The 22190-nt window shown below is 52.9% G+C and overlaps 1 protein-coding gene across 9 annotated transcripts in view; it reads left to right on the top strand.

The window, feature by feature from the left end:
* FBN3 (fibrillin 3) overlaps nt 1-22190 on the top strand; it is an 86863-nt gene that overhangs the window by 24778 nt on the left and 39895 nt on the right. For 8 of the 9 annotated variants that reach the window (XM_055371514.2, XM_055371513.2, XM_063700936.1 and 5 more), the window contains 20 exons: nt 949-1068; nt 1176-1313; nt 1434-1484; nt 1764-1889; nt 3773-3997; nt 4192-4317; nt 6423-6551; nt 8466-8591; nt 9898-10023; nt 10198-10320; nt 10690-10815; nt 11848-11973; nt 15420-15542; nt 15749-15871; nt 16336-16461; nt 16552-16674; nt 17766-17888; nt 18131-18292; nt 19280-19348; nt 21274-21399. In XM_055371514.2, the coding sequence (XP_055227489.1) occupies nt 949-1068; nt 1176-1313; nt 1434-1484; nt 1764-1889; nt 3773-3997; nt 4192-4317; nt 6423-6551; nt 8466-8591; nt 9898-10023; nt 10198-10320; nt 10690-10815; nt 11848-11973; nt 15420-15542; nt 15749-15871; nt 16336-16461; nt 16552-16674; nt 17766-17888; nt 18131-18292; nt 19280-19348; nt 21274-21399 (2517 nt within the window). The remainder of the gene's footprint in view (nt 1-948; nt 1069-1175; nt 1314-1433; nt 1485-1763; nt 1890-3772; nt 3998-4191; nt 4318-6422; nt 6552-8465; nt 8592-9897; nt 10024-10197; nt 10321-10689; nt 10816-11847; nt 11974-15419; nt 15543-15748; nt 15872-16335; nt 16462-16551; nt 16675-17765; nt 17889-18130; nt 18293-19279; nt 19349-21273; nt 21400-22190) is intronic. The other variant, XM_055371509.2, reaches the window with a different exon arrangement.

Genomic DNA, 22190 nt, shown 5'->3' with positions numbered 1-22190 from the left:
GGTCTTGAACTCCTGACCTCAGTGATCCACCCGCCTCTGCCTCCCAAAGAGGTGGGGTGACAGGCATGAGCCACGGCGCCCAGCCTGTGATATCCTTTATAATAAACTAGTAAATGTAAGTTAAGTATTTCCCTGAGTTCTGTGAGCCCCTCTAACGGATGATCAAGCCCGAGGAGAAGGCAGAAATTCTGGAGGCCCCGATTTGCAACTGGCATCTGGTGTGGAAGACAGTCTTGTGGGACTGAGCCCTCAACCTGTGGAGTCAGACTTTAACTCCAGGCAGAAAGTGTCAGAATTGGATTATAGGGCACCCTGCTGGTGTCGGAGAATTGGGCAGCTTGGCAAAAGCAAACAAACAAAAAAACCCACGTCTGATCACTGATGTATTCTGTGTTGTGTTGAAGGTGAGAGTAAGAATACAGTTTTGGCTGGGTGCAGTGACTCACGCCTATAATCCCAGCACTTTGGGAGGCTGAGGCGGGCGGACCACCTGAGGTTGGGAGTTTGAGACCAGCCCGGCCAACATCATGAAATCCCGTCTCTACTAAAAATACAAAAAAAATTAGCCAGGCATGGTGGCACATGCCTGTAGTCCCAGCTACTTGGGAGGCTGAGGCACGAGAATCGCTTGAACCCGGGAAACGGAGGTTGCAGTGAGCCGGGATGGTGCCACTGCACTCCAACCTGGGTGACAGAGCGAGACTCTGTCTCAAAAAAAAAAAAAAAAAAAACCAGTTTGGCATTTCCTGTCTCTTACAGCATGTACACACACAGCTCAGCACACACATGTGCTTGCACGCACATTTGATTCCAGTGCCCTCTGCACACTTGTGCATCTGGGTGCACCCTGTGCCACCGGTTGCAGCGGCCCCTTGGGGAGGAGGGGTCCTGGCCAGGTAAGGCAACTCCTCCTGCAGCTCAGGACCTGGTGGGGGGCTGTCCCCACAGATGTCGACGAATGCCTGTCCAGCCCGTGTATGAATGGTGTCTGTCAGAACCTGGCTGGCTCCTACACCTGCAAATGTGGCCCTGGCAGCCGGCTGGACCCCTCTGGTGCCATCTGTCTAGGTGAGCGGCCCCGGAGCCCGACGGCGTTCCAGAGGCTGGGCGTCTATGGGTCAGGGTGCAGGTGTAGGGCCGGCAGGTGAGACAGGTGACCCGCCTCTTCTCCCCAGACAGCACCAAGGGCACCTGCTGGCTGAAGATCCAGGAGAGCCGCTGTGAGGTGAACCTTCAGGGAGCCAGCCTGCGGTCCGAGTGCTGCGCCACCCTCGGGGCAGCCTGGGGGAGTCCCTGCGAACGCTGCGAGATCGGTAATACCCTCCTTGAGGCCTCCCAGGCGCCCATGGGAAAAGCCCTCCATGGGGCGGGTCCCCCCTGGGGCTGACATGAGAAAATGACTCCTCTCTTCACTCTCGTTCTCCCAATTGCAGACCCTGCCTGTGCCCGGGGCTTTGCCCGGATGACGGGTGTCACCTGCGATGGTAACTCCCTGCCCGTGTCCAGCTCACCCCCTACTCCAGAGCCCGCACACAACCAGGCGCACCACCCTCATGGGTGCCACCTCCGGCCCCGCCCTGGAGTCTTTTGCGATGGGGACAGACGTTCTCCCTACCTGGTCCCCAGGCCTTCTTGAGAGTCCCCAGTCCCCGTGTCCCCGTCCCCTTCCTTCCTCCTCAAGGACAACTTGAGACCCCAGGGGAATGGCCAGCCAGTGCCCTTCCCCTCCCTGGACCCTCCGGCTTTCCCTCCTCCTTACCCAGATGTGAACGAGTGTGAGTCCTTCCCGGGAGTCTGTCCCAATGGGCGTTGCGTCAACACTGCTGGGTCTTTCCGCTGTGAGTGTCCAGAGGGCCTGATGCTGGACGCCTCAGGCCGGCTGTGCATGGGTGAGTCCAGGCGAGGTCCGCATACAGGGCCACACGTTCTTCCTTTGTTCCCTCCACCCTCAGTGACTTGAGGAACAGGAGAGATTTTTTTTTTTTTTTTTTGAGACAGAGTCTCGCTCTGTCGCCCAGGCTGGAGTGCAGTGGCGCAATCTCGGCTCACTGTAACTTCCGCCTCCCGGGTTCAAGCGATTCTCCTGCCTCAGCCTCCTGAGTAGCTGGGATTACAGGCACATACCACCACGCCCAGCTAATTTTTGTATTTTTAGTAGAGATGGGGTTTCACCATGTTGGCTAGGATGGTCTCGAACTCCTGACCTCAGGTGATCTGCCCGCCTCGGCCTCCCAAAGTGTTGGGATTACAGGCGTGAGCCACCGCGCCCGGCCTGAACAGGAGAGATTTCAGGCATCCTTTGGGATCCTCTGCCTCTGGCTAACATATCATGAAAGACATTTGGGTGGGTTTTTTTTTCTTTTTTCTTGAGACAGGGTCTCACTCTGTCACCCAGGCAGGAGTGCAGTGGCGCAATCTCATCTCACTACAACTTGCACTTCCTGGGTTCAACTGATTTTTGTACCTTGATCTCCTGAGCAGCTGGGACTACAGGTGTGCACCACCACACCCGCTAATTTATTTATTTATTGGTGTATCTATATATATTTTTGTAGGGACAGGGTCTCACTATCTTGCCTAGGCTGGTCTCAAACTCCTGGCCTCAAGGGATCCCCCTACCTCAGCATCCCGGAGTGCTGGAAGTCCAGCCAGGATTTATCTTTGAGGACAGTATTAGGTTCACAGCAAATATGAACACATAGCCCCCACCTCCACACACGTACAGCCTCCCCAACTATCAACATCTTGCACTGGGGTTAGAAGGTGCATTTGTTATGATGGATGAAACTGCACGGGTACAGCATTGTCATCTGTAAGTCCATAGAGCACCTTAGGGTTTACCCTTGGTGTATTGGACATTCTACGGGTTTGGATGAACGTATAATGACGTATGTTCACCATTGTAGTGTCATACAGGGTAGTTTCACTGCCCTAAAAATCCTTAGTGGCCGGGCATGGTGGCTCACGCCTGTAATGCCAGCACTTTGGGAGGCCGAGGCGGGTGGATTGCTTGAGGTTAGGAGTTCAAGACTAGCCTGGTAAACATGGTGAAACCCCATCTCTACTAAAATACAAAAATTAGGTGAGCGTGGTAGCGGGTGTCTGTAATCCCAGCTACTCGGGAGGCTGAGGCAGGAGAATCGCTTGAACCCGGGAGGCAGAGGTTGCAGTGAGCTGAGATTGTGCCGCTGCACTACAGCCTGGGGGACAGAGCGAGACTCCGTCTAAAAAAAAAAAAAATTGGCCAGGCACGGTAGCTTATGCCTGTAATCCCAGCACTTTGGGAGGCCAAGGCGGGCAGATCACTTGAGTTTGAGATCAGCCTGGCCAACGTGGTGAAACCGAGTCTCTACTAAAAAATAACAAAAATCAGCTGGGTGTGGTGGCACACACATGTAATCCCAGCTCCTCGGGAGGCTGAGGTGGGAGAATTGCTTGAACCTGGGAGGTGGAGGTTATGGTGAGCTGAGATTGTGCCACTGCACTCCAGCCTGAGTGACAGAGCAAGACTATGTCTCAAAAGAAATCAATCAACCAATGAATCAATCATGTAAAAAAAATATGGATAGAGGGGCTTAGAACAGTGCTACAGAACAGTACACATAGTACCCTCCCAGACAGTGCCTGGAGGAAGTCACCCCTTTCCACTCTGGCCCTCGACCTGACTACGTCCGGGAGAAAGTTTCCGATGGGAGTGACTGAGCGGCACGCCTGTCCTGCAGCGGGCACAGTGTGGCGGGGGTTGGGACGCAGTGACTGTCCCCCTGTGCAGATGTGAGATTGGAACCATGTTTCCTGCGATGGGATGAGGATGAGTGTGGGGTCACCCTGCCTGGCAAGTACCGGATGGACGTCTGCTGCTGCTCCCTCGGGGCCGCGTGGGGAGCCGAGTGCGAGGCCTGCCCGGATCCCGAGTCTCTGGAGTTCGCCAGCCTGTGCCCGCGGGGGCTGGGCTTCGCCAGCCGGGACTTCCTGTCTGGCCGACCATTCTATAAAGGTGCGGTTGGGGAAGGGGTCAGGCCCCTGGAAGGATGGGGAGGGGCACGGCATAGGCAAAAGCCTGGAGATGGGAGGTGTGTTTGGGGGAAAAGGGGATGTGGGTAAGGCGAGGCACTAAGAACCCAGGGAGGGCTTGGTGTATGGATCCTGAGCTTGGGGACGTCAGGGTGGTTTGATGCCTCTGTACTTCAGATGTGAATGAATGCAAGGTGTTTCCTGGCCTCTGCACGCACGGTACCTGCAGAAACACGGTGGGCAGCTTCCACTGCGCCTGTGCGGGGGGCTTTGCCCTGGATGCCCAGGAACGGAACTGCACAGGTAGGTGCCACCTCTGCCTCTTGGAGAGAGCGTGATCCTTGGCAGGGATAGGGGCCTCAAATAAGACGTAGAGACAACACCTGTTCTTTTTCTTCTTCTTTTTTTTTTTTTCGAGACGGAGTTTTACTCTTGTTATCCAGGCTGGAGTGCAATGGCACGATCTCGGCTCACTGCAACCTCCGCCTCCCAGGTTCAAGCGACTCTCCTGCCTCAGCCTCCTAAGTAGCTGGGATTACAGGCATGTGCCACCATGCCTGGCTAATTTTGTATTTTTCAGTAGTGATGGGGTTTTTCCGTGTTGGTCAAGCTGGACTTGAACTCCCGACCTCAGGTGATCTGCCCACCTTGGCCTCCCAAAGTGCTGGGATTACAGGTGTGAGCCACCATGCCTGGCGAACACCTGTTCTTTGGGCACTTCTTGTGTCCGCCTCTGTGCTGTGTGACCTAGAGTAGGTGATTGCCCTCCTTGGGCTGCAGGGACCCTGACTATAAAAGAAGGGGCTGGGCCGGGCACGGTGGCTCACGTTTGTAATCCCAGCACTTTGGGAGGCTGAGGTGGGTGGATCACGAGGTCAGGAGATCGAGACCATCCTGGCTAACACGGTGAAACCCCATCTCTACTAAAAATACAAAAATTAGCCGGGCGTGGTGGTGGGCGCCTGTAGTCCCAGCTACTTGGGAGGCTGAGGCAGGAGAATGGCGTGAACCCGGGATGCAGAGCTTGCAGTGAGCCGAGATCATGCCACTGCACTCCAGCCTGGGTGACAGAGCGAGACTCCATCTCAAAAAAAAAAAAAAGGGAGCTGGGCCAGGTGCGATGGATCACACCTGTAATCCCAGCACTTTGGGAGGCCAAGGCGGATGGATCACTTGAGGTCAAGAGTTCGAGACCAGCCTGGCCAACATGGCAATACCCTGTCTCTACTAAAAATACAAAAATTAGCTGGGCCTGGTGGCGGGTGCCTGTAATCCCAGCTACTCGGGAGGCTGAGGCAGGAGAATCACTTGAACCCAGGAGGCGGAGGTTGCAGTAAGCCAAGATTGTGCCATTGCACTCCAGCCTGGGTGACAGAACGAGACTGTGTCTCAAATATAAATAAATAAGTAAATAAAACATAAAAGAAGGGGCTGGCAAAGGTGACCTTTAGAGGCCTCCAGGGCCGGCATGGTGGCTCACGCCAGTGATCCCAGCACTTTTGGAGGCCAAGGTGGGAGGATTGCTTGAGCCCAAGAGTTTGAGACTATCCTGGGTAACACAGCGAGACCTCCATCTCTGCAAAAAATAAAAAAATTATTATTGCATTAACTGTAGTCCCAGCTACTCGAGAGGCTGAGGTAGAAGGATCCCTTGAGGCCCTGGGAGGTTGAGGCTGCAGTGAGCTGTGATCACACCACTGCACTCCAGCCTGAGTGACAGAGCAAGACTCTGTCTCTAAAAAAACAAACAGGCCGGGCTCAGTGGCTCATGCCTATAATCTTAGCACTTCGGGAGGCCAAGGTGGGTGGACTGCTTTAGGTCAGGAGTTTGAGACCAGCCTGGCCAACATGGCGAAACACCATCTCTACTAAAAATACAAAATTAGCCAGGCATGGTGGCGCACGCCTGTAATCCCAGCTACTCGGGAGGCTGAGGCAGGAGAATCGTTTGATCCTGGGAGGCAGAAGTTGCAGTGAGCCGAGATTGCATCACTGCACTCCATCCTGGGTGACAGAGCAAGACTCTGTCTCTAACAAAAAAATAAATAAATAAGTAATAAAAATAAAATAAAATAAAACAAACAAATCTACCATCAAAATAAAGAAAATGGAGAACTCCTGTCTGTGAGAAAACTACCTGCCCTTGTCATGTTTAGTTCGGGGTCCCTCCATTTCCTCGGCTCCTTTTGGGGGCTTCTGTTCTGCCTGTCATATCTACAGATTTGATGACCCCGTACGGCACCCCATCATGCCTGCATCATGTCTCCCCTCTTGGCCTGTGCCTCCTTATGTCTGCAGACGGGCTTCCTCTAGCCCACACCTCCATCAAAGGACAGGGACCCCCCTGCCTCGTGCCCCGTGATGCAGCCCACATGGCACCTCCAGCCTCTGCCCCCCTCTCCCCACAGATATCGACGAGTGTCGCATCTCTCCTGACCTCTGCGGCCAGGGCACCTGTGTCAACACGCCAGGCAGCTTTGAGTGCGAGTGTTTTCCCGGCTATGAGAGTGGCTTCGTGCTGATGAAGGACTGCATGGGTCAGTGACTGCCAGGCAGGGGTGTGGCGGGCGCCCTGGGCAGGGAGGGCATTGAGGAGAGGGAGGGTGGGGACGGCTGTTGCTGTGTGGACGTGGATGGAGGGGGCAGGAGGAGGGAAGAGCTGCAAATTAGCTGAGTTACAGTGAGTCTGGGCTCCATGAGGCCTCGTCCTTAGGAGAGAGACCTGGGGCCCGAGACCTGGGGGTGGCCGGCACACTGGGGTGTGGTCTCCCAGGGAGGGTGTGTAGCTTGGGTAGAGGACAGGGACCCTCAGAGAAGCCTGGGAAATACTGCGGGTTACGAGGCCTCTCGTCCCCATCATTGACTTCGTTATTCATTTGATGAGCATTTCACATGCATCCTCTGAGCTAGAGGCACTGCAGGGAGCTCCAGCTCCAGGGAGCCCTCTTTCCTTGGAGCTCACAGCGTAACAGGAAGACAGACATGAATAACATGAATCGCTGAGGAAATGCAAAACTGGGCTGGGTGCAGTGGCCCTCGCCTGTAATCCCAACACTTTGAGAGGCTGAGGCAGTAGGATTGCTTGAGTCCAGGAGTTTGAGGCCAGACTGGGCAACATAACAAGACCCTGTCACTACAAAATTTTTTAAAAATTAGCTAGGCATGGTGGCGCGTGCTACTCGGGAGGCTGAGGAGGGAGGATCCCTTGAGCCCAGGAGGTTGAGGCTGCAGTGAACCATAATCGCACTTTTGCACTCCAGCCTGGGTGACAGAGTGAGACCCTGTCTAAAGAAAAAAAGGAAGGAAGGAAGGAAGGAAGGAAGGAAGGAAGGAAGGAAGGAAGGAAGGGGAAAAAGCCAGGCACAGTGGCTCATGCCTGTAATCCCAGCACTTTGGGAGGCTGAGGTGGGCAGATTGCCTGAGTTCAGGAGTTTGAAACCAGCCTGGGCAACATGGTGAAACCCCGTCTCTACTAAAATACAAAAAATTAGCTGGGTGTGGTGGCATGCGCCTGTAGTCCCAGCTACTCAGGAGACTGAAGTGGGAGGATAGTTTGAACCTGGGAGGTGGAGGCTGCCGGGAGCTGTGATCATGTCACTGCACTCCAGGCTGGGTAACAGCCTGAGTGTGAAAATCTGTCTCAAAAAAAAAAAAAAAGGCTGGGCTCGGTGACTCACACCTGTAATCCTGGCAATTTGGGAGGCTGAGGCAGGTGAATCACTTGAGGTCAGGATTTTGAGACCAGCCTGGCCAACATGGTGAAACGCTGTCTCTACTGAAAATACAAAAATTAGCTGGGCTTGGTGATGCACGCCTGTAATCCCAGCTACTTGGGAGGCTGAGGCAGGAGAATTGCATGAACCCAGGAGGCGGAGTTTGCAGTGAGCCGAGATCATGCCACTGCACTCCAGCTTGGGCAACAGAGCGAGACTCCATCTCAAAAACAATAACAGCAACAAAAGGAAAGAAAGAAATAATGGAGTGGGGGTGAAAAGGGTGAAGACACTGGAGAACAGCATGTGCAAAGGCCCTGGGGTGGGCCTGAGGGATGGAAGGATGATGCCTCTGTGGCTGAAGAGTGATGAGGCCATGGCGAGGCTGCCTGCTCCCTGCCCTGAGTCCTGGCGGGAATGAGCGTCAGCTTTCTGGTGTGTCCTGCAGGGAGTGGAGGAGGGCTTCTTAGCGCCTTTTCTAGTGGCCCCAAGAGTGTCAGCTTTGTGGCCTTTGTTCTTCTGAGAATCTCAGCCTCCCTCCCCATCTGGCTGGTCTCTGCTCCTGGTGCAGACCCCACTCCCCTGGGTCATCCCAACCCAGAGCCTCCAGGCTCTCCTGGCTCCCGCTGGGGTGAAGGGGGCTGGGGAGGTGGCGGAGAGAAGCCAGCATGAGCCTCATCGCCCCCTCCCTGCATCAGCACCTTCATGCCTGCTCTCTCTTTCCACACAAACCTTCAGACGTGGACGAGTGTGCAAGGGACCCGCTGCTCTGCCGGGGAGGCACTTGCACCAACACGGATGGGAGCTACAAGTGCCAGTGTCCCCCTGGGCATGAGCTGATGGCCGAAGGCACTGCCTGTGAGGGTGAGTGTGCATCTGGGTGTGCAAGTGTGAGTGTGAGCCTGTGTGTGTGAAAGTGAGTGGGTGTCTGGTGAATGTGGGCTGGATGAGTGAGAGGGTGGGCATGTGTATCTGTCTTTCTGAGGCCATGCCTGTGTGTGAGCGTGCAAGTGTGTGTCAGTGTGTATCTGTGTGTGTAAGTGGGTTTATATGCAAGATGGCGGGAGTGTGTTTGTGTGTCTAGATGAACACGCACATGTGTGAGTGTACAAGGGCAAGCATTTGTGCATTTGTGTGACTGTGTGTGTCTGTACAAGGGGGAGTGTTTGTATGTGAGTAGGAGTGAGTGTGTGTGCATCTGTGTGAACACACAAGAGGGTTTGAGTGTGTATTTGGCTATGAATGTATCTACCAAGGGCAAGTGTGTTTGCATGTGCGTAGGTGTGTTTCATTTTGTTTTGTTTGAGACAGGGTCCCAGTCTGTTGTCCAGGCTGGGGTGCAGTGGCATAATCACAGCTCACTGCAGCCTCCACCTCCTGGGCTCAGGTGATCCTCCCATCTCAGCCTCCCAAGTAGGTGGGACTACAGGCATGCACCACCATGACCTGGCTAATTTCTGAGTGGGTGTGTTTGTACGTAAGTCTGTGTGTGTGTGCAAGAGAATGTGATGTGTAGTTGGATGCAAATGCATGTTTATAAAGAGAGGTGTGTTTGTGTGTGAGTGGGTGTGAGAATATGTGAGTGGATCTGTGTGGGTGTACCTCTGGGTGTGGGTGTCTGGGTGTGGACGTGTGTTTGCACAAGGACAGGTATGTTTGAGGGTGTGTTTATGTGTGTGTCTGTGTGAGTGTGCACATGGGTGTGTGTCTATGTGTGTGCATTGGGTGTTTGTGTGTCTGTGTGTGCACATGGGTGTGAGTGTGCCCCTGGGTGTGGATGTGTATTTACACATGGGTGAGTGTATTTGTGTGCAAGCGGATATAAGGTGTGTTGTGAATTTAGGAGTGTGCACTTGAGTGTGAGTGTGTATCTGAGTGTGCCTGTGTGTGTCTGTCAAGGGTGAGTGTGTTCACACGTGAGTGGGTGCCAGGGTGTGTTTGTGAGTCTGTGTGAGTAGGCACGTGGGGTGCGTATATGGGTGTCTGTGCTTATAGGAGAGTGAGTGTATTTGCATGTGAGTGAATGCGAGTGTATGGATAGGCACGTGCGGGGCTGTGCCAATGCCAGCAGTGTGAGCTCCTTAGCATGCGTGTGTGCTCCAGTGTGTCTCATGGTCACACAGACGGCAGATGGGGCACAGGCCCGTCTTTCACCTGCACTCCCCCACAGACATCGATGAGTGCTCCCTGAGCAATGGCCTGTGTCCCCACGGCCAGTGTGTCAATGTCGTCGGTGCCTTCCAGTGCTCCTGCTATGCCGGCTTCCAGGGCACACCTGACCGCCAGGGCTGCGTGGGTGAGACTGTACCCACCTGCTGGCCCCTGGGCACCAACCACAGCCCCAGCCATAGTGGCAGCCCCTCCTGTCCTCACCTCAACTCCACTCTGCTCCCACCCTCAAACCAGCCCCCTCCCCATGCTGGACCCCCTACCCCCCAGCCCCAGCCCCTGTCTGCCCTGCATCCTGCAGACATCAACGAATGCCGGGTCCAGAATGGTGGGTGTGACGTACACTGTATTAACACTGAGGGCAGCTACCGGTGCAGCTGTGGGCAGGGCTACTCGCTGATGCCCGACGGAAGGGCATGTGCAGGTAGGTGGGCACAACTTCTTCCCACTGCCTGGTGTGGGGGGTGAGGAGGAGGTGTTGGCTGGGTCCTACGCTGGCCCAGAGCCCAGCACAGCATAGTGAAGCCAGCCAGACCCGAGGCACCCCCTGCCTGGCCTGTGGTCCTGGCCCCAGGCAGGCTGCTCACCCTGTGGGAGAGCCCCTGGGGTTTTTGCAGAGGAGGGTGAATAAGGTGGAAAAGAACCTCAGAACTGCTTGAGCGCCCCCAGACTACTCGAGTGACCATCGCTATCCTCACCTGGCTACAGGTCGTCCTGGGGCCTGGGGAGCAGATGTGTACTGGGTGGTCTATCAGGGCAAAGCTAAGCACAGTCCCCAACCCTGCTCCCCTAGACGTGGACGAGTGTGAAGAGAACCCCCGCGTTTGTGACCAAGGCCACTGCACCAACATGCCAGGGGGTCACCACTGCCTGTGCTATGATGGCTTCATGGCCACGCCAGACATGAGGACATGTGTTGGTGAGGAGCCGGGACAGTGGGGCGGGGCGGGTGGAGGAGGCAGTGTCAGAATTCACACACCAGGTCTTCCACAAGGTGGCACATAGGCATGAAAAATGCCAGGCCCCACCCCTGCCATTCGCAGGTAGGAAGATGAGGCTTTGTAACAGCACTTGCTTCTCCACATAAGGGTCCCCAGCACCCCAAGTCTGCTCTCCAAAGCCCATGAGATCCCATTTATATAACAGAAGCAGAATTCCCAAACCTTGCTCTTTTAAATGGTATTTGTTTAATACGACATACCCAACATCTATCAGAGGATTGTGTCCTGTTCAAGGGCTGTGCTTTAAGATCACTGAAGACAAAGGGGTTTCTGGCAGAGGACAGTGGACAAGGCAGGAAAGAGAGTCAGAACTGTGTTCTCTAAGGTGGCGACTGCTGTCCTCACCTGGCTACAGGTTGTCCTAGGGCCTGGGGAGCAGACGTGTACTGCATACCCTATCAGGACAAAGCTGAGGCCAGAGTGTGGAAGTTCCGGAAAGTAACAATGTAACTCCCGGCCAAGAAACCAAGTGAAGCTTAAAGAGCTTAGAGAGTTGCAGTTTATAGGAGTCTCAGAGAGCAAGCACTTCAGCGATGGGCCTTGTGAACAAATGCATTTAGGGAATGCGGTCTGCTCCATGCCCCTGTTGCAGACCCACTGTGCATATTGGCATAAAGGCTCTGAAAAGTCCTGCAGGAGGAAACCCTGGTTAGCTTTGTGGATCTCAGCCTTCTCTAAATATATTTGACCATAAAATACTTTTGGAAACACATTCCTGGTGTGTTCCTTGGAATGTGCACTGTGAAACGCTCACAAAACATTCCCAATTGCCCAGTAGTGGACATAGAGGGAGCTCCCCGCCCCTGGAGAAAAGAAAGAGAGTCCTAGCAGAGGGGACCTGTGCGGCGGGACAGTCAAGAATGCTGGTGTTCTCCCTCCCACCCTCACCTACTTCCTCTCCTGTCACCCCTGCACCCAGTCCTCAGACCTCATGCTCTCTTCCCCAACAGATGTGGATGAATGTGACCTGAACCCTCACATCTGCCTCCATGGGGACTGCGAGAACACGAAGGGTTCCTTTGTCTGCCACTGTCAGCTGGGCTACATGGTCAGGAAGGGGGCCACGGGCTGCTCTGGTGAGCCGGCGGTCAGCGGTGCAGGCAGAGGGGACTCCCCGGGGCCATTTTGGGAATCATGGGGTCTGTTTCCATCCCCCAGGGCAGAGCACAGCCAGAATTCATTCTCGTAGATTTCCACAGATGGCTTCTTGTGTTAAAGCAAGAACAGAGTCCTATACAGTGCCCCGGGGGGTCCCCTGAACAGCTCAGGAGGGGAAGCCCCAAGTGTCTGCAGCAGCATTTCTGAAACGTAAATGCCTCATAATGTGATGCAATACAGGGATGAACACTTAAACATTTGAATAGTGACTGTGTTAGTTCCCTGTGGCTGCCATAACAAATGATCACACAATTGGTGGCTTAGAAATTGATTCTCTGGGCCGGGCGCGGTGGCTCATGCCTGTAATCCCAGCACTTTGGGAGGCCGAGGCGGGCAGATCACCTGAGGTCAGGAGTTCGAGACCAGTCTGGTCAACATGGGGAAACCCATCTCTACTAAAAATACAAAAATTAGCCAGGCATAGTAATCCTAGCTACTCGGGAGGCTGGGGCGGGAGAATCATTTGAACCCGGGAGGGAGAGGTGGCAGTGAGCCAAGATAGCACCACTGCATTCTAGCCTGGGCAACAGAGTGAGACCCCGTCTCAAAAGAAAATAAGTAAATTCAGGAGGCTGAGGCAGGAGAATGGCGTGAACCCGGGAGGCGAAGCTTGCAGTGAGCCGAGGTCGAGCCACTGCACTCCAGCCTGGGTGACAGAGCCAGACTCCGTCTCAAAAAAAAAAAAGAAAAGAAGTAAACTGATTCTCCGCCTGGTGCAGTGGCTCACACTTTTGTAATCCCAGCACTTTGGGAGGCCAAAGCAGGAGGACTGCTTGGGCCCATGGGTTCGAGACCAGCCTGGGTGACATGGATACATCACAACACGGCCATATGGCAACATTAATAGAGACAGCAACCCCATCTATATTAAAATTTTTAAAAATTAGCCTGGGCAGGGTAGCTCACACCTGTAATCCCAGCACTTTGGGGGCTGAGGTGGGTGGATTACCTGAGGTCAGGAGTTTGAGACCAGCCTGGCCAACATGGTGAAACCCCATCACTACTAAAAATACAAAATTAGCTGGGCGTGGTGGCGCACACCTGTAATCCCAGCTGCTTGGGAGGCTGAGGCAGGAGAATCACTTGAATCCAGGAGGCAGAGGTTGCAGTGAGCCAAGATCACACCACTGCACTGCAGCTTGGGCCACAGAGCAAGACTCCATCTCAAAAAAACAAACTTTTTTTTTTAATTAAAAAGAAATTTATTCACCTTCTAGAATAATAGTTCTGGAAGCCAGAAGTCTGAAATCAAGGCTGCAGGGTTAGTACCTTCTTGGGGGCTCAGAGGCAGAAAGTGTTTCATGCCTCCTTGCTGTTCCTCAGCTTGTAGATGCGTCATTCCAGTCTCTGTCTCCATCTTCATACGGCCTTCTTCTATCTATTTTTTTTTTATTTTTCATGTTTTACATTTTATTTATTTATTTATTTATTTATTTGTTTATTTATTTATTTATTTATTTATCTATTGTGAGATAGTGTCTCACTCTGTCTCCCAGGCTGGAGTGCAGTGACGCAATCAGAGCTCACTGCAGCCTCCACCTCTCCAGGCTCAGGTGATCTTCCCACCTCAGCCTCCCACACGTGCCGCCACACTCAGCTAATTTTTTTTTTTTTTTTTTTTTTTTGTAGAGATAGTGTTTTACTATGTCGCCCGGGTTGGTCTTGAACTCCTGGACTCAAGTAATCCTCTTGCCTCGGCCTCCCAATTTGTTGGGATTACAGGCACGAGTCACTGCACCCAGTAGTATCTAATTTGTAAAGACGAGGTCTGGCTGTGTCGCCCAGGCTATAGTGCAGTGGTGTGATCATAGCTCATGAACTAGTTCATAGCCTTAAATTCCTGGGTTCAAGCAATCCTCCCAGCCTCAGCCTCCTGAGTATCTGGGACTACAGGTGCATGCCACCAAGCTGGGCTAATTTTTTAAAAAGTGTTTGTTGATCAGGCATGGTGACTCATTTCTGTAATGCCAGCACTTTGGGAGGTTGAGGTGGAAGGATTCTTGAGCTCAGGTGTTTGAGATAAAAATTTTAAAAAATAGCCAGGCATGCTGGCGCTCACCTGTAGTCTTAGCTACTCAAGAGGTTGAGGATTGCTTAAGACCAGGAGATCCAGGCTGCAGTGAGCTATGATTGCACCATTCCACTGCACTCCAGCCTGGGTGACAGAGTGAAACCATGCCTCAGGGGGAAAAAAGTGTTTTTGTAGAAACAGGTTCTCACTATGTTGCCCAACCTGGTCTCAAACTCCTTGCCTCAAGCGATCCTCCCACCTTGGCCTCCCAAGTAGTTGGGATTACAGGTGTAAGCCATTGCATCTGGCTACACAGCCTTCTCAGAAGAACACTCATCACTGGATGGGAGCCTACACTAATCCGGGATGACCTCGTCTTAACTTAGTTACATCTACGAAGACCCTGTTTCCAAATAAGGTCACGTTCCCCAGTTTCAGGGTTTAGGACTTGAACATACCTTTTAAGGGGATACAATTCTATCCACTCCAGTTACATGGTTATTTTAATGTGTATTAGAAACAAATGTTACATAACAGAGCATCAAGCCCATGACTTCTTAGAGGTTGTTGATGTTGATCCAAAATTGTCTTTTAAAACACAATTTATGTCAGGGAAAACAGAAGTGTGGGAAAGAAATGTTTAGTAACAGTAGCTCACCAAGGTTTAACATGGCAGAGATCATAAGGGTGAGGCATAATTGACTCTGGATTGGAAATGCTGGTGGACAGGGAAATCCTGGCTTGGAAAAGGGGCGTGTTCATTCGGACAGTCACTTTTTAATTTATTTATTTATTTATTTTTTTGAGATGGAGTCTCACTCTGTCGCCCAGGCTAGAGTGCAGTGGCACGATCTCTGCTCACTGCAAGCTCCGCCTCTCGGGTTCACGCAATTCTCCTGCTTCAGCGTCCTCAGTAGCTGGGACTACAGGCACCTGCCACCATGCCTGGCTAATTTATTTTTGTATTTTTAGTAGAGACAGGGTTTCACCGCGTTAGCCAGGATGGTCTCGATCTCCTGACCTCGTGATCCACCCGTCTCAGCCTCCCAAAGTGCTGGGATTACAGGCGTGAGCCACTGCACCCGGCTGGACAGTCACTCTTAATATCTACCACAAGTCTTTCATGCTGCTATTTCAGACCATTTCTGAGGGCTGCTGAGAGTCATGTCTGTTAGGTTTCGGGGTTTTCCTCTTGGGCTCTGGGTAAAGATGGAAGCTCCCCAGGTGAGTGGGAGGAGGCTTTCTGGGCCAGCTCTCCCCTAGAGAGGAAGAGTCCCTGCCCTTTCAGCTGCTATTGCATCGAGTCTTTCCTTCTGTGACTGGGTCTCGGCGTCGTGCCTCCTCTCCCTTTAGATGTGGATGAATGTGAGGTCGGAGGACACAACTGTGACAGTCACGCCTCCTGTCTCAACATCCCGGGGAGTTTCAGCTGTAGGTGCCTGCCAGGCTGGGTGGGGGATGGCTTCGAATGTCACGGTGAGTACCTGGGGGCAGGGAGTGGGGGCAAAGCAGAAGAGGTAGGTGGGGGGCAAGGCGGTGGGGGGCAAGGCAGTGGGAGGGTGGGATCCAGGAGTGTCTGCAGGGGGGCAGTCAAGGTTGGAGGGTTGATGGGTCTTTCTCCCTTCTGCCCCCACCCAATGCACACACCATGGGGTGGGGGGTCTGGGCTCCATCTCCTGCAGACCTGGATGAATGCGTCTCCCAGGAGCACCGGTGCAGCCCAAGAGGTGACTGTCTCAATGTCCCTGGCTCCTACCGCTGCACCTGCCGCCAGGGCTTTGCCGGGGATGGCTTCTCCTGCGAAGGTGAGATTAGGGGGGTGGGAGGGCAGGGGCCCTAGAGGGACAGCCACGGGAGCTGAATTCACGGTGGCCGCCATGGTCACTCGACCTCCTGACTCCTTCTGACACAATCGCCGCACTGTGGGTGCTGGAGAGGCTGTGTCCTCAGCCCAGGCGGTGCTGCGGCCTGCCCACGGCTCCCTTGAACGCTTAAGTGCATGAGACGCTTCCTTCCTGGCTGCCCTCCTCCCTGGATCCGGAGAGACTGGGTCCCCTCTCTGGAGTCCAAGAGTCTAGACTACCTCTCCCCTCCCTGTCCCTGCCTCGGTCACTCGCCTCCCACCCCCAAGTCAGGGACTGAGTCCCCAGGGCTACTTGCCTGGGACTCTGGCTGACAGCGAAGTGTTCCAGTGACTGGGGCCTCCTGCCCACCCTGCGTGGGTCCTGGTCCACCGGCCTCCAGCCCTCCGAATCTTGGGACCCCTCAGACAGGGATGAATGTGCCGAGAACGTGGACCTCTGTGACAACGGGCAGTGCCTCAATGCGCCCGGCGGGTACCGCTGTGAATGTGAGATGGGCTTTGACCCCACCGAGGACCACCGGGCCTGCCAGGGTAAGGTTGGGCCCGGCAGGGCAGAGGACAGAGTGGATGGGTCCCCGCTGCAGACTCTGGGTGGGGCAGGCTGACCCAGGGTCCCCGCAGATGTGGACGAGTGTGAGCAAGGGAACCTCTGTGCATTTGGGAGCTGTGAGAACCTGCCTGGAATGTTCCGCTGCATCTGCAATGGTGGCTACGAACTGGACCGAGGGGGTGGCAACTGCACAGGTGTGAGGTCATCTGGGCTGGAAGGGGAGAGGAGAGAGCAGGAGTTGGGGCAGGGGACATGGCTCACTCCCTCACTGCCCTCAGATCTCTTTTCAAGCATCCTCCCCTGCGGTCTTGCTGGGGGGTGGGGGGCGCCTTGCCTGATGTCCCCATCATTTCCCGTTCCTGTTCCCCTGCTAAATAAGTTCAGTGATTGAAGTGGCCCCTCCACGCTAGCTGCTGAAAGGGTCTCCTACCTCTGTGTGTTTTAGAAATGGGCAGATGGTCAATATTTTTGGCTTTGCAGGCCACACGGTCAGTCTCTGTCACAATGATTCAACTCTGCCATTGTAGCTCAAAAGCAGCCACAGGCAATATGTAAATGAATGAATGTGGCCCCTGTACCAATAAAACTTTATTGACACAAACAGGTGGTGGACCGGATTTGACCTACAGGTTGGAATTTGCTAACCCATGGTTTGAAAGTATTTTCTATATATGGGTTTTGGCTGGGAGTGGTGGCTCATGCCCATAATCTCAGCACTTTGGGAGGCTGAGGTGGGAGGATCACTCGAGGCCAGGAGTTGGAGACCAGCCTGAGCAACATAGTGAGACCTCATCTCTAAAAAGTAAAAATAAAAAATTAGCTGGGCATTGTGGTGCACACCTGTAGTCCCAGCTACTCCAAAGGCTGAGGCAGAAGGATCGCTTGAGCCCAGGAGTTTGAGGCCACAGTGAGCCGTGATTGTGCAACTGCACTCCAGCCTGGTCAACACAGCAAGACCCTGTCTCTAAACATCAATAAATTACGAAAATAAAATAGATATGATTTTCATATGTTGACTGCATGGAACCCAGGGCAGGTAGAGTTCAATGAACAGAACTCTGCCAGGCAGAACAGAGCAGGAGAGGGAATGGGGTTGGAGGGGACAGGACAGACTGGAGGCTCCTGTCCTCTTAGGTTTCTTCCCAGGGAAGGACATGACATTGTCCCACAATCTGGTGCCCAGGAGTTGACCTTGAGCGAGGGCTGTAGCTTCCCGGGATGAAGCTAGGAGGGAGGGGGGCCGAGGGAGGGGCTCCCTGCTGAGGACCACGCCTCCTCCCTACAGACATCAACGAGTGTGCAGACCCAGTAAACTGCATCAACGGCGTGTGCATTAACACCCCCGGCAGCTACCTCTGCAGCTGCCCCCAGGATTTTGAGCTGAACCCCAGCGGAGTGGGCTGCGTGGGTGAGTCCATGCTCAACTCCAGATCAGGGTTCTGGGGTCAGCAGAGGTGGGTGGGATTGCCCCCCTGGATTAACTCAGATGTCAACGTGTTCAAATCTACCTGCTCCTGACAAACGGGACATCTGCTGGTCTCCTGCAAGAGTGGTTGTCCTTGTCCCCTGTTGAAATAGACACATGCATGCACAAGCACACATACAGCTTTCCCCCTGACACCTACTAACCATCCCCTTCTGCCTGTTCAGACACTCGGGCCGGGAACTGTTTCCTGGAGACGCATGACCGAGGGGACGGTGGCATTTCCTGCAGTGCCGAGATCGGAGTTGGTGTCACCCGAGCTTCCTGCTGTTGCTCCCTGGGCCGGGCTTGGGGCAATCCCTGTGAGCTGTGCCCTATGGCCAACACCAGTGAGTCCCTGCGGGGCAGTTGAACACCGTGACCTAAGCCACTGAGGCCCGGGAGCTTAGGGGGTCACCTCTGCTAATGGCGGCGGTGGGGGGCTTAGGCGACAGGAAAACCAAGAACTGGGGAAGGAGAGGGGCTCATCCTGGGTCACACAGTGTACTCTTGGTAGTTCATTGGCTGGGCCTCTCTCCAAGGTTGCTTTCTGTAAATTCTCTGTGTTTATAGTCACTTGATCACTCAGTCAGTCAACAAACATTGAGAGTTCCTCTGTGTCATGTGCTGGGGACTGGGGACTCAGAGAAGGATGAGCCACAGCCTCTGCACACTGCTTCTCCCTCACCCTTAAACCAACAGTTTCAGGACTATGAGAGTAGAACTGTTGTAAGGGTTTTCTTTGAGGCATACCCATAGCTCAGGAGAAAGCTGTGGGGAAGAGAAAGCTGTGGGGAAGGCTTTCCAGGTGAGGAGGCTTGAGTGAGGTTTTGAAGGATGTGTAGGAGTTTTCCTAGCAGAGTAGGGGGAATGATGTGCAATGCAGTGAGAACAGTATGTGCAGAGGCCTCATGTGTGAAACAGGGAGGTACCTGTCCACCTATTCAGGTGTATGTGTGTGTGAATGTCCAAGGTCTTCCTTGCATGGGGAAAACTTGCAGTTACACTAGGATATGGTTTTGGATCAGAAGGAATAATCTTCTCTCCCTCCTACCCCCAGCCACTACCACATAACTCTGCTCACATGTTGAATGGGAACCCACATTGACACACACACACGCATGCACACGCGCATGCACACACACACGCAAGCAGCCCCAGGACTGGCCAAAGTCTCTTGGCCCTAAGAGGCTAAAGAGATATGGAGTTGTCGTTAGTACAGTAGAAGGATGGGAGCCCACTCTTGAGCCCTTTTCAGGCTTCCTGCTGTTGCTCCCCTGTTTCCCCTAAGCTTTGCCCCAATACCCCACCTCACAGGAGCCTGTTTCCCTTTACAGCTGAGTACAGAACCCTGTGCCCGGGTGGTGAGGGCTTCCGGCCTAACCGCATCACTGTCATTCTGGAAGGTGAGTTCCTGGCAGACCATCCATCCATCTGTCTGCCTAGAGACTGACTTTTCTCTCATCCCCACCTCACCAAAGTGTAGAGTTGAGCAGTTTTGTCCTGGGATGGGGCAGATCTTTCCACCTGGAGGCTGAGCAGCAGGACCACACTATGCTTTTAGTTTGTGTTTAATTTTTTTTATCTGTTCTTTCAGCCATTTCTTCCACTCGTTGGTTTATTGATCTTTTCATTTGTCCCCCATCCTTCCATTCATCCTCCATCCTTCTGTCCGTTTATCCTTCCATCCACCCATCCTTCCATCCATTCATCCATTCTTCCACCTACCCATCCATCCATTCATCCATCTATCCATCCATCCATCCTTCCATTTTTTCCATCCATCCAGTACATCCATACATCCTTCCATCCAGCCATCCTCCATCCATTCTTCCTTCCATACTTCCATACTTCCATTCAACATCCTCCATCTACCCATTCATCCATCCCCCACTCATCCCTCTCTTATCCTTTTATCCATCCATCTAGTCAACCATTCATTCCCCATCCTTCATCTATCCCCCATTTTTCTGTCCATTCATCCATCCATCCATCCATCCATCCTTCCACCCGACCATCCATCCATTCATCCATCCTTCCATTCATCCTTCCATCCATCCATCCATCCTTCCTTCCACTCGACCATCCATCCATTCATCTATCCTTCCACTCATCCTTTCATCCATTCATCCTTCCACCCATCCAACCATTCTCCATCTACCCATTCATCCATCCCCCACTCATTCCCCTCCTATCCTTCTATCCATCCATTCACCCATTTATCACCCATCCTTCATCTATCCTCCATCCTTTCATCCATCCCCCCTCCTTCTGTCCATTTATCCTTCCATCCACCCATCCTTCCATCCATCCATCCTTCCACCCAACCATCCTCCATCTACCCATTCATCTATCCTTGCTTCCATCCAACTATCCTTTATCTACCCATTCATCCATCCTTCCATTCATCCATCCTTCCATCCATCCCTCCATCCTTCCATCCAACCATGCTCCATCCACCCATTCATCCATTCATCACTCATCCCTCTACTATCCTTGTATCCATCCATTCACCCATCCATCCACCCCCATCCTTCATCTAGCCCCCATTCATCCATCCATTAACTTATTTCCCACTCTCCCATCCATCCATCTCCCACCCACCTATCTCTCATTCTTCTATCCATCTATTCACCCATCCATCTATCCCCCATTCACCCATCCATCCTCGATACATCCATCCATCCACTCATCCATCCACCCATTTCCCATCCACCTGTTCCCTACTCCCTTTCTATTCCCCCATTCATCCACCCTTCCATCCATCCTCTATCTCCCATCTATTCATCCATTCATCCATCCATCCATCCATCCATCCATCCATCCATCTATCCTCTTATCCACCCATTCACTCATTTGCCTATCTACTCACCTATCCATCCACCTTCCTATCCATCCACTCACTCATCGTCTTATTCATTGACCCACTTGCTTATTTACCCATCCACTGTTTCATATCCGTGCATCCATCCACTCATCCATCCATTCATCCATCCTCCCATCCATCCTTTCTATAGGGAGTGACAAGGCTGGAGAAGACTATTCTCCATCTAGAGGAAGAAAACTATCTATTTCTCTATCTAGAGGAAACTATGTGGTGGATGGGAGGATGGACTAACAGATGAAGGGAATGGAGTTGGATTTAGGGTAACATTAACTCAAGAGAATCTGTGTCCAGCCATCAAGATAGACCCTTCAAATGTCTATCAGTCATGGACAGCACTTGGGGATCCTCGAGAGGGCCCTGGAGAACCCAGAGCATGGTGTGGCTGCCCCTTAAGTCCTCTGCATGGGTTTAGCTCCCAAGCTTGGCTTCCTTACTTCCTGACAGACATCGACGAGTGCCAAGAGCTGCCAGGGCTGTGTCAGGGGGGTGACTGCATCAACACGTTTGGCAGTTTCCAGTGTGAGTGCCCACCTGGCTACCACCTCAGTGAGCACACCCGCATCTGTGAGGGTGAGCATGGATTCTCTTTGGGGTGGGTCAGGCTCTTCCGCTCTCTCCCTGCCTTCCTACCCTGCCAAGCCTCACAAGGGTAGAGGAGGGAAGGCCTCATGGAAAGGCTTCTGCCCCCTGCCTCCTCTTTTGTCATGATCTATCAGTTCTCTCTTGCTGCCTTTAAGATGTTCATGGCTGCTGTGGATCTGTGGTGTGGGGGATGGTAGATAGACCCTTTAAAATGCCACGACACTCCCTTATGAAGTACAGCAGCTTCCTTCTTCACCATGTCTTTGTCTGGATGTTGTAAGCTTTTGACTGGATTCCAGAGTTCTGCAAAAGTTTATTTTTGTCTGTTTTGCCAGCTCAATAGTTGCTTTTGTGGAGGAATGGAGCCCTGGAGTTCCCTACTCTGCTATTTTTGGTGACATCACTCTTAGCATGCTAATATTCCACTACCTATTTTTGCCTGCTAGCTAAGAATACTTTATTACACTTTTTTCAACGGTTGAAAAAACCAAAAGAAGAATAACATTTTGTGACACATGAAAATTATATGAAATTCAAGGCTGGGTGCGTGGCAGCTCACGCTGGTAATCCCAGTACTTTGGGAGGCTGAAGTGGGAGGATTGCTTGAGGCCAGGAGTTTAAGACCCACCTGGGCAACATGGCAAGACCTTGTCTCTACAAAAAATTAAAAAATTAGCTGGGCATGGTGACTCACGCCTGTAATCCCAGCTACTTGGGAGGCTGAGGCAGGAGGATCACTTGAGCCTCGGAAGTCGAGGCTGCAGTGAGCCGTGATTGTG

This window comes from Gorilla gorilla, chromosome 20, assembly GCF_029281585.2.
Source record: "Gorilla gorilla gorilla isolate KB3781 chromosome 20, NHGRI_mGorGor1-v2.1_pri, whole genome shotgun sequence".
In the NCBI taxonomy this organism is placed as follows: Eukaryota; Metazoa; Chordata; class Mammalia; order Primates; family Hominidae; genus Gorilla; species Gorilla gorilla.
The sequence above is the reverse complement of the archived record's forward strand: the minus strand, read 5'-3'. Positions and strand labels throughout refer to the sequence as shown.